Source organism: Euwallacea similis, chromosome 5 (genome assembly GCF_039881205.1).
Source record: "Euwallacea similis isolate ESF13 chromosome 5, ESF131.1, whole genome shotgun sequence".
Classification (NCBI taxonomy): Eukaryota; Metazoa; Arthropoda; class Insecta; order Coleoptera; family Curculionidae; genus Euwallacea; species Euwallacea similis.
In genome coordinates, this window is record NC_089613.1 from 2714659 (window position 1) to 2726858 (window position 12200).

The 12200-nt window shown below is 35.2% G+C and overlaps 2 protein-coding genes across 7 annotated transcripts in view; one reads left to right on the top strand and one right to left on the bottom strand.

Moving 5' to 3' along the window:
* Window positions 1–12200, bottom strand: part of fidipidine (coiled-coil domain-containing protein 93) — a 242044-nt gene that overhangs the window by 176268 nt on the left and 53576 nt on the right. The window lies entirely within an intron of this gene.
* The window catches only part of LOC136409302 (uncharacterized), a 157973-nt gene that overhangs the window by 126292 nt on the left and 19481 nt on the right, over window positions 1–12200 (top strand). For all 6 annotated transcript variants that reach the window (XM_066390710.1, XM_066390709.1, XM_066390711.1 and 3 more), the window contains one exon: window positions 7116–7206. In XM_066390710.1, the coding sequence (XP_066246807.1) occupies window positions 7116–7206 (91 nt within the window). The remainder of the gene's footprint in view (window positions 1–7115; window positions 7207–12200) is intronic.

A 12200-nucleotide genomic window follows, 5' to 3' on the forward strand; every position in this document is an offset into this window, starting at 1 on the left:
CATCGCAATTGCCAAAATCAATCAACTTGGTTTTGAACTTTTTCCTCACCCACCCTACTCGCCAGATTTAGCCCCCTCGGATTATTTTCTATTTTCAAATTTGAAAAAATGACTCGGTGGAAAGAGATTTTCCAATAGTGAAGAGGTAGAGTCCGAGGTTGATGTCTGTTTTGAAACATTTAAAGCTTCTTGCTATAAGCAGGGTATAGAAGCCATGAAATACCGCTGGAAAAAGTGTGTCAATCTCAAAGGAGACTATGTTAAGAAATAATGTAGTAGTATTTTCCAAATTTTTTTAAGTGATAGGTCGGGTACTTCTGGGACTATCCTCGTACGTCTATTTTTCTGAATCATTGCTGTATTCATTTTTCTCATATAATTGTTTTTTTTCGTTTTCCAATTAATACCTACTATTGATGAATAGACAAGCTTGATGGTATTAAGACATCAATCTCACATGATAACCTTAGGAGGCAACGATGAAGTTAAAGGAGGACTATCTGGATTACCGTTAATCCGAAATATTCGGCAGCCTGTGATTGGCCCTAAACTTAGATGCGTGCTCTTTGAAGCAAGCATAAATGAATTATCATCTATTCCAATTTCCGACTTTTCTCCTCCCTCTTTCTTAAGCACCTCCAATTAAAGTAATCTTCCCCGTCAACAACATTCTTCTTTAACAATCGTTATTTCAACCCCTTTCTCAGGATTATCCAAGTGACTTGCCTCCTTAAGTGCCATTTGTTCAACTTTATGTCCACAAATCCAGCAAATCATAACCTTCATTCTTATACAAACACACATATATCTCCGAAATTGCCCTGGAAAACACAAAAAAGAATCCCAAACTGAAAACAAACCCTGAAAGGAAATACGGCCATCCACGTCCAGTAAAAACCCCGTAAAACAGGAAATGATTTATTTTTACGAGATTTGTTTAACTTCTTATTCCACTTGGCAGATTTAGGAGCTGAACAAACGGAATCAGCTTTGTCTTTATCGGGATAATAGGCCGGTGCCATCTTTTTATACCTCTGGCAGCTGCCGGAGATTCCTTAATTAAATTAATTTGGGAAAGTGGAGTTTTTCATTGTTTCGTCTTACCTGCGTGGTCTATGCTGCGTAAATAAGGTTTATTGAGGCGTTCTCTTAACGAGCAGGAGAGATGTAGAAAGCGTTATAGTCCATGGCCTGGCACTAATTGACATTAGGGAAAAGTTACTCCGTTCAAGTCTGGCTGTTATTATCTTTAGACCCTTTAATGCAGGAGGAAAGGATGAACTCCTGAATTTAGCATCTGAGCGACATTTAATCCCCGCTGATGCCCTCAGGTTTATAAAATCATATATCAGTCAAAATTCTTTTGAAGAAACTTCACTGAACAATCATAAACGAAACATGCGACTATAACCAGGAGCACGATACATCATTATATTTCTGCCCTATTGAGCTCGTTGGGGCTTTTTTTCCCCTGCGGAGCTCGAGACAAATTGATCCTGCGGAAAACACTGTTTCGGGCTTGTTAGTTGGTAAGACGTTTTAACGAGAAAAATAAATGAAAGGCCAATGCCGTTAAAGAAATTACTGCCGATAAACTTCTTATACTGCTTACTTGTCCAATGGATTGGCTCAAAGCGAAAAAGGTCCTTTTACTCTTACATTTGCTCTAGGTCAATTGCGTTTTTCCTTTCAAAAGACCTAATGACCCTTCTAAGGTGGATGAAAACTTGTGCTGCCATTAGTCAAGTGATTGATTCACTTCTGGAGTTGGTTACCAGAAATAAAAAATTATTTTGCGAGTGATTTAAAATCACTCTCTTTCCCGCTTGAAAAATGCTGCAGCGTCGTGATCGTGCATGATATTTCGCTTCCCTGAAGTTGAATCGATGAGCGAGGAAAAGCCCCGTTCTTATTAACTTTATACAAATTCCGAGGGTATCCTTTTCTTTCCATTGAGATATCCCCTTACGGGAAACGGCTTTGTTGGCATCGGCTTTATATTTCCAAATGCGATGCGAACTTCAAGCGTTTCCAGGAATCAAATGTTGGGGAAGATATATTTTCATTAAGGAATATCTGTTTAAGGGTGGATTTGATGAAAAGTCTCTCATGAGAAAGTGATTTTAAGTGGACAAAATGTTTCTCTCCGGCTGGACTAAAATAAATAATGCACGCACGGAGTAGGGGCTCTAGCTATAATAATTAAAAAAGCTCAAATGCGGATATGACATCCAACTACTGCTATTTAATTATTTTAAAGCAAAAAGCTGCGATTTATCGTCAGCTTTTTGGAAAATTTGCGAGAGAGTGTCATTTGATATTATTTTTCATTTGATTTTCCTCAATACACCCCTGCATCTATTGAGTATTTAATTAGCTATACAATGTAAAATCAATAACGAATATTATACAGAGATATTAGTGGCGTATCGGCTTTTTATTATCATTAATAATATGTAAAAAAACTTTTTCTTTACTAAAATTTCACTACGTTCGGGGAACTGTAGAATAAACAGATTTTCTATAAATCAGGTATAAATATTTCAAAGCTCAGGTTATTAAAAATGTATGTTTTTAGACGTTGCATGAAACTTTCCTGGAATTTTTGAGTATATAATCGCAAATTTCAGGACTAAAATTAGGATAAACGTCAACACATTTTTTTATCGTCATCTAGAGACTGTAAAATCAAACTGCAAATTCGCCCGAATTTAGAAATTCTTTATTTCCTAGAAGGACAAAACTCGAAAACTCCTTTTGCCACTTGATGCATAAGTATGTACCATTTTTCGAAGTAAAAGATACCACACATCCATTATTTGATTTTTAAGGGAGTGTTGAGTATGACCTATGCGTCAATGAGCGACTAAAATGTAACTAAAAATTTAATTTCTAGAAAGATAAAATTCGAAAGCTCTTTCGTGGTTTTAAAGCCAAAATCTGATCTCAAATCTATGTTTATCAAAAGACTATTGATACATCTAAAATCATCACGTAAAAATGCTTTTTAATTAAATTGCATTACCAGAGTATTTTCATTGAAATTTTCTGCTTCAAACGCGAAACCTCCCAAATCAAGTTCCTTCAAACCCTCATGTTACAAAGGCATCGCGAAGCACCACCTTGAAGAGGGGTGATGGAGGGTTAGCTATAATGACAAGTGCTGTAATATAAGACTAGCTGCCAGGATGAGGGACTCGAGTTATTAAGAACAGCCCCTCTGCTCTTTAACAGGAGGACCTTCTTATAAACCTCATAATGCAGGACGTATTCAGATAATTTCAATACATATTTCAATTTTGTTCATGCACACTACATTGATGTGATACGCATTTCAGACCTAAGATCGATTTCAGAATTAAGTCTTTCCAGTACTTGTTACAGAACATTATTTTCTTACCTCATACCCAGGACAAAATAATTGAAACTTGAAACGTACGAGAAAAGACATTTTTCTCTTATAACAGAGTTCTGAAAAAACAAGCCCTTGGTATTTTCCCTCATCTCCAAAATACGTTCCTGGCTTCCCTTTTCCTCCACTAGATCCCTCTTCCCTTTCGAAGACATTACGGGCAGCTGACGTTAGTTGCCTCTTGAAGTTTTGCCCCGCATGGTTTATATTCTTATTAAGTGACTGGTTATTAGGTCGGATAAGGGCGTTTATAGCCTAATTCATCCCGAAATCAATCTGAAAGCTCGTAAATTTCAGGAAAACTGAAACTTATGGCGCATATATTGCCAATTATTGGCCCTGCCCATGGGCCAACTTTCCTGGAACGAAAACGGGCTTTAAGCTTTTATTAAAAGTACCAGTCGGTTATGCAATGAAAAAAATGCAAATATGTGAAGTTTAAATTACGAAATAATTGCTTAATATTCCAACCAATTCCCAACAACTGTTGGGAAACTAAAACTCTTCCATTAACATTCGAATTAACTTATACACTTTTGCTATTAGGTTCATTAAAAATAATTGTTCTCTCCTGCACTTTATCCATTACAATATTTATTTTGAGTCGGTGCATTAGAGTTTTCTCATTTCCATGCAAATTTTGATGCAATGACTTTAGTTCCCGCAGAGTTAATTTGAGTTAGGAAACAATTCAGGCATTAGTTTAGGTTAGTTTAGCAAAGGTATCGCTCGTCTTGAGGGCTTAATAAGTGTTTCTCCGAAAACCAGGCGAAACACCATATCGGCGATTGTGCAGGTGCTTTAAGAACTATTTAAGGAAGTTTAGTAAATAAATTATTGACGAGAGGAAAACTGGTAAAATGTTTGTTGGGAATGGGAACGCCCACCAATTTGAACTTTTTTTTTTGAGATGCGGATTTTCGACTAAATTCACTAACGTGAATGATCCTCGATACCTCGTTAGAAGCCAAAACAAAAGAAAATATCGTATCTCCATTAATGTAGGTCCGTTGGGATGGTCATGACGAGTAATTTGGTCCCAGATATCGAAGATCACAGCTGAAAAAATGGCGAAAAACTAGACTCGCGTTGAAATCACATATTTAGAAAAGTCAGATTTTTTTAGCTGCAGTTTCCCATTAAAATTGAATTGAAAAAGAGCCTTGGAAAGTTAATATGAAGAACTCTCATTTCAGAAATATTGATACCCAAATTCCACTGTCGAACGTATTCCCCTTAAAACAGTAACAGATCATCCTGAAACCCCAGATCCAGAAAATGCTCTCCATTAAAACCATTTAAATTTCAAATATTTACTTAAGGCCCAAAACCTCGAAAACCCGCGCAATATTGCCGGAATTTGCTTCAGCGTTATTGCGGGAGGGGATTTGCAGATTACGAAAATTTCTGGAGAAATACCGGAAGACGAAAGCTCGGATAAAAAGAAATAATAAACCCGGATGAAAAGGAAACATTTCTTGATATTTTAAATTGATATTTACTCTTGTATGCTCGGCAAATAAACGTGTGTGTACTTACATATCGAATTTATGCGCTCGAGTTCAACTTTAGGAGCATGATTTCGTCGTATTTTAATCTTGCCGAAATTGGGAATTTATCGTCCAAAATCTATTACAATAAATAATCCACTGTCAGAACAATAATTCACTCGCAACAACACTAAATAACAAATTATTTTGGGAGATATTCGAAAGAAATATAACATCAATTTAGCCTAAATCACCTAAACTGTTGACACTAATTTATCAACGCTTCCCAACACTTTTTGAACATCGAAATCAATTAATCACAGAGGAATTTTGCCTGATGGAATTAATTTATCAACAGTGCACGAAACAGTCAATGGATGACCGTATGATGAATGTGTTATTTTGTTCGGTTTATCCTGGAAATTATCTTATTTACCAAATGACATAAGGAAATATGAGATTGCGCTATTTTCTCTTCAAAATTGATATACGGGGTGTTTGGAAAAGTTGGCACAAAACAAAAAAAAAAGAAGGTGAATAGAGAGCCGAAAATAGCAAAAAAATTCCTATAAACCGACGGTCCGACGGAACACTGTTACTGAGATGTGGCTCTCCAAAGAGGTCATATCATTTGGACATTTTTAAAAATAACTTTCTTTCTGATTAAGATAATGGAATGAAAATTGTAGGTAATAATCATACCATAAGGGTCTTTCACAATTATAAGTTCCATCAAAGTCTATTACAAATAATGGTAGTTTTATAACTATCCTAGACAAAAAATTTTCGATTTTTTTGTATTCCTTTTAATTATCAAGTAAATAATCTTATTTCTTAATGAATCAGACTTTTTTGAAGAAAAAATTTCCGTACTTTTTTTCGAATTTTGCGTAGTTTAGTCAGAAATAATTATTTTTTAAATAGTATATGACTTAGAAGAGTAACATTTTCATATAGTAGGCATCTTTCACAGTAACAGTTTTATTGGGGTGATTGTCATTTTCCCTTGATGTTATTTAAATTCTTACCTTTCTCTAGTTTCGTAGTTGTGATTGCTGTGCTTGATTTTGTATTACATTCAATTTTTTTAGAACTATGGCCCATCATGCTTTTACTAACCGTAAATATGAATATGAAGTATGAAATATTTGTTAAAAATATGAAACAAACTATGAAACAATATGAAAAAAATTTTATGATTTCCAAACGCAAAATATGACATTTGAAAATTTAATAGCCCAAATTTGTAAGTTAATCTCTGTAGTTTAAATACGGGAAAGTTGCAAATTTTTAAAAGCTCAAATTTGACAATTTTCAATATTTTCGAAGACCGAAGACATAAAAATTTAAGACTAAGCGTTCAAACTGCTAAAATTTTGATCCATATTTCCAAAGGGAAAGTTTAATATTTCAGATTTTAGAAGGTAAATTATGTAAATTTTGAAGGTACTGATAACCTAAATTCATCAATTTTTTCGAAAAAAAAATTCTTCATTTAACCTTCTCATTTAAATCTTTAAAATTAAAAGTCTTCATGTGTCCAAATATGTCAATTTTCCGAAATAAAACATGCCAAATTTAAATTTTTTTGCATGAAAGACAATATTTTTAAAATGTTAATAGGATCAATATACTACTGTATACAAGTACAAAGGTTTTCAAGAGTCCACATTTATCATTTGTGAAAATTTTAAAACACAGTAAAATATGTGAAATCTCGATGAAACTCCAGAAAATATTTATTGAAACCGTAAGTCCCAGATAAATCTCTTGGAATGGCTACGCAGTGTTAGTTCCAAATAGGGAGTTGAAGCAGCCCTACTGGGGTAGACACAAAGGCACAGCAGGGCTGAAAATTGCCCTGGCTATATGTCTTCTTAATTTTCAAAAATCCCCCAATTAATATAAGCGAAAAGTTTTTCTCCACAAGGCTCATGGGGATCTCTCCCCTTATTCTAAACCGTCCCGAATTGAACGAGGATAAACAGATATTTCATTAGTGAATTTTTCCGCAGTGTGGAATTTTTCACGTGGAATTTTAATAATTATTCCATCAAAACAATCGAACAACCACCTAAATTTAATTATTTTTGAAAATTTAAATGTTTCAGTCCGCTTCGCAGAATCTGTCTAGACGATGAAAAAAGAAATATTTTGTTTTGTATTAAAGGCTCCTTTATGGAAGTAAATCTAATTTGTAATGTTTGTTACAGAATGGAAGAGACCGTCCGGGCAATGCTCGTATACAAAAAGCAGGCAGAGCAACTGCGCCAAGAGAAAGCTGCATTAACTCTTGCTTTCGAGGTAAGATATTGTAATTTAATCCTTTATTTCTTGTGTAAAACTAAGCAACACTATCTATATACGTATACATGAAGTTTAGACTTGTTATTTCTGGAAAATATAGGAAAATTGAATTTAATCCTTGGGCCTATGCAAGTTTACTCAAATCTAATCAAAACCCTTTCCGAGCTTAAAAACACAGTAATCGTTTTCGTATTTATTTTCATTCTCTCGATTGACGGTCCAACTTTAGGAAAGTCCATAATTGAAAGGGGAAAATCTCTTATACTCAGGCGATTAGCTCAGCTAATTTAATACAATTCTCCTTTTAGTTCGTTAAGAAATCTCATTGGCAATTTAAAAAAGAGAGGCGTAGAGGACTTAATGCAATTTTGTTTAGTTGACGAACGAATCTATAGACGAACGAAGGGAAGGAGTTTCTCAATTTTGCGATTTAAATGCCTGTTTTTACGATTGTCCACAGAGAATTTAGATTCCAACTCTGAAGGTTTTATTGCTCTGAATTGCAAATTGTTTGCAGTAAAAGTTTGTTAACTTAGTTAAATGTGAGGACCGTTTTAAAATGTATCTGTTTTCTTTGTTGGCATTGAATAAATTTTCCTTATCGCAATACTTCCAATAAAAGAATATATTTTTAAAATTTCAAACTAATTTTCATCAGTAGTTTTTTAGCAATTATTTACTCAAAAAGGACACAAATTGAATATGTTTCTGACCCGAATCACTGAAATAACTGTTCGAATCAATTAAAAACGCGCACAATAATAACTTGAAACAACTGAAAAAGCATCAATTAAATTATAAAGCATGACAGAAATTCTAATCAGGGGCGTACTATGAAATAACGAGCCCTATTTCCTTGTTCCGAATCAAATCCTTAAAAATATGCAAATCTGATATTCAATTATGAAATTATAAAGTTTTCATGGAAAAGGATTTTTTTAGTTAAAATTAAAGTGAAACTTTACTCGATAAACTAATGGTTATCGAAAACAAGTAGACCCAAACAAATTCAAATTATGACGGATGACCAAATAACGGTAATAAACTGAAACTCAAAGAAAATACATTTTTCAACCAAAATTGATAAGTTTTTTTTAATATTTTGAATCGAAAAATCGCCCCTTGAATAGTAAGCTTAATTAACTTGTCTTATATACGAAATCTACAATTTGAATAATTGAAATTGATTTTGTTTCGGTTGATGCTAAGATAATCGATTAGCTCTAGAGTTATTAGGAATTGTGGCATGGTTAATATGTGAAAAAATATGTCTAGACAATCAGTTTTTAATTGTAAAAATTACGGAAAAATGTATAAATAGAAAAAACCAAGCTGAGAATCACAATTTGACAGTTGCAAATGAATTCAGAAAAAGATGAAACAAATTCTATAGATTCTTGCAAGAAAATTCCTATACCTAAATATGGTTAAATTGGCAGAATTTAATTTCGCTTGAATTCAATCAGTAATATATGTAATTTGCATTTTTTTGCAAAAATTTTACTATTTTTTTAAATAGTTCTTATGTTCCCGAACTTCCGACTTCTTCACTTTATTTAATACGCCTCACATGCCCGTCATTTCACTTGCTTCAAATGAAGTTGCTTACGGAATTAACTTTATTACAAATACACTACCGTCCATAAGTATTTGCCCACCTCCAAAATTTCATCTAATCACATTATATCTTAGTTTACTATAGGTATTATTTAAAACTCATTTTGAATATAAATTGTCTTTATTTCTAAATTTAGTCTTAAACATTAGCCTCGTCTAGTAACTTTATTAGTGTTTCACTTGATATTAAACGCCATGCTTCTTGCAACATCCTCCACGGGGATTTCTGAAATGATGGACACTCGCTTCTTATCCTTCTGCCGAGCTCACCCCACAACAACTCGATGGGATTGAGGTCAGGCGACTGTGGTGGCCACTCCATCAGCTCAAGTTTATTTTCGGTTTTTAATTGATTCGAATAAGATTTGCACAGTTTGGAATTGTGTTTCGGATCGTTGTCCTGTTGAAAAATAAATTTCTGCCCGAAGATACGACGTCCAGGGGGTAACATTCGTTTCATTAAAATTTCCAAATATTGTTCTTTCTTCATTATTCCATCGACTTTATGCAATACTTACGATTAGATGGAAATTTTGAGACGGGCAAATACTTATGAACGGTAGTGTACATTTTAACGTACATTATTTGAAAATTGGTTCTCTCTGAAAACGTCGGCTTGCCCGGTAAATATCAAACACCCTCTAGTGTAATACGGTACTAAAGTGAGCCGGGTATTATTTTCTACTTAAGTAATGCCCCGTCTAGACATGTTGACAATTTACATAAAAGTTGTAATGCGGATTGCAATTTGCATTTTTCCTCAGTTCATAAACCGTTCACTCGGTTGAAAAGTCAACGCCAGACTGGAGCAGCCTGATAAGTTTACTAATAGACTTTTACTCGACGAAAAACTTGAGAGATGTTACAGAAAAATGAACACTTATAGTAATTCCTGATTGGATTATATCTGTACCAGGCACAGCAAATGCGGATAACTACTAACTTTATTACCTCCCATGCATAAATTATATTCAATCAAAATTGATGACGGAACCGTGACGTGCCAAATTAAGATTTATGAATGGAAAAGTGAATTTTAATGCGATCAGCTGTGTTGAATTCAATAACGATAGATTCCCTCAGCACGATTTGAGACATTCATCATTCCTCGGCATGGGCAAAGTTTCACAATTAATAATTATGGTCCAGAATGAATCGCATCTGAAGACGGGTAGTTTAGGTAAATTCAGGGGAGGAACTTTCAAGTTTCGGGGATGGTTAATGACGTCAGTGAGGGATTTATATTGGAAGTGGGAAAGTGTCACAACTCCTTTCCGGAGCATTTGAAGAACGTTTTCGTTTCCACACCAATCACGTTCCTCCGAAAAGTTTTTCATTAAACAGACGGTTCCAACCGTAAACGAGCTTGTCTGGATTTAATTCTGTAGTGTAGGGGTGCCAACTCGCGTATGCATTATTTAGCCAGACATCACACTCGCCGGGGTAACTCGTAATCAATTTAACTGCCTCCGTTCACAGCTGAGACCGCTGCGCCGCCTCTGAATTCATTACCAGGACGACCCTTCAAGAATATGGCACAACCATAAAGTTGTCGCATTTAGAACGGGGAGGGCACATGCTTTTAAATTCGTCATTACTAAAATCATCGTGAATCGAAATCTTGGCTTCAGCTATTTCTATCGTCATACAGGGTGCCCCAGAAGGAACGGCACAAGTGAGCGTTAGGTGGCAGAGGGCGAAATATAGGGCGATTCCGCTAAACTGGCCTTTAACAAAAGTTCTTACTCGTTTTAATTCTACAGGATGTTTGATTAGTTAAGTAAAAAATTACAGCGTTCTATCGATTGAATATTTACACCCGCTTGAATATTATCCCATAACTCCGGTCTTCTGTGAGGCTCGGATTTGCATGCTAATGACTTGACCGATGAAAATAATTTACAAAATTAACAAACTTAAACATCAAGATAAACAAAAACACGCTACTACTTCATCAGGCACATTTAATTGAATGGCTCTATTTTTTCATCCACCATCGCGTAATACTCATCTGGACCATTTTTCCTGGAACACTTTGTATAATAATTCTCTGGTGAAGAATACCCCTGAAAGGTGTTGTGCTTGAGACATAGCACATGCTTCGTTGTTTTATTTCAGCTCGTCTCGTCTACCTGAAAAATGTGTCTGCGCTCTTTCCCAACAATTTTCCGTGGTTTAGCATTCTTTGCGGTTTTGTTTCCCGTTTTCCACCGCTTTCAAGACAAATAACATGCTAGGCGAATAAAGTATTTTGCTCTTTAAACTTTTCTCTAGCGAGAACCACTTTGCATGCAGCTAATTAAACTGGTGAGGGTACGCTGAAATTTAACCCCATGTTGGGAAGTTTCGCCTGCATATTTTACTTATGCAAGTTATTCGTCGAAAATGTAAACTGGAACGATATCAGGTATTAAAGTGGAAGAGGAGGTAGGAAAGTTAAATTGTAGATTCACACTCATATACAGAGTGTTCCAAAATTAGTGTGCAACAACTTAATAGCACGTAATCTGCGTCTAAGAATGGGGCACGAGTCCAAATCACACGAGTAGTGAAGATTGACGGCAATTATCATCGCTCTACAAAGGGGACAGGAACAATTTCTCAGAGCTGAAAGGAGAATAAGTGAGAGCAATTAATTCTCATAAATTTTCTCTCAGATCACATCGAATTTTTGCTCAAACAAACCATTCTCGATCCTTTTACAAAATTGTCATCGGCAAAAACTCGAATCTCCATCATCAATTTCGCCTTGACCACTATGAAACCTTACTCTCCTTGAGCTTTTATTTAAAAATATTTCTCTCATACGCCCAAATTGCTTTTCCTAATAGCAGTATTAATGCCGAACAAAAAAGGTCATTACTTTACCCCTGAAAATCACGTGCGCAGCGCCAAAGGGGCGACTCTCGTTTTCAACGGGGTTTTCCCCACGGCTTTTCCCGAATTTCTCAACCACTTATAGTCTAAACAGCAAGATGATATATCGATGATGTGGCCGAAATGACTTAGAAATTTGTTTTATGAAAGAATTAAAGGAACTGGCCGTTAGCGAAGCTCGTTTGCATGGTAATTCGACCTAGTTGAGCATAGAAATGAAGAACCTCTTAATAAAATATGAAAAACATTTAAAGAATTTAATTAAAATTCTATCTAGACTCCCTACCACCCACTAAACTAAGTGTTAATTTAAATGTGTCCCGAACGAGTCGCTGCTGCAAAACTTTGCGGTAACATGCAAACAAAGGGATTTTCCACCCTAACCCCATGAATACTACAGATCTCCCCGACGACGCGAGGAGGGTGCAACCATCCCCTTTGACATTCCTTGTATTAATGCTCGTTGCCCAGCCCCCACTCGGAATTTGTTGCTCTGT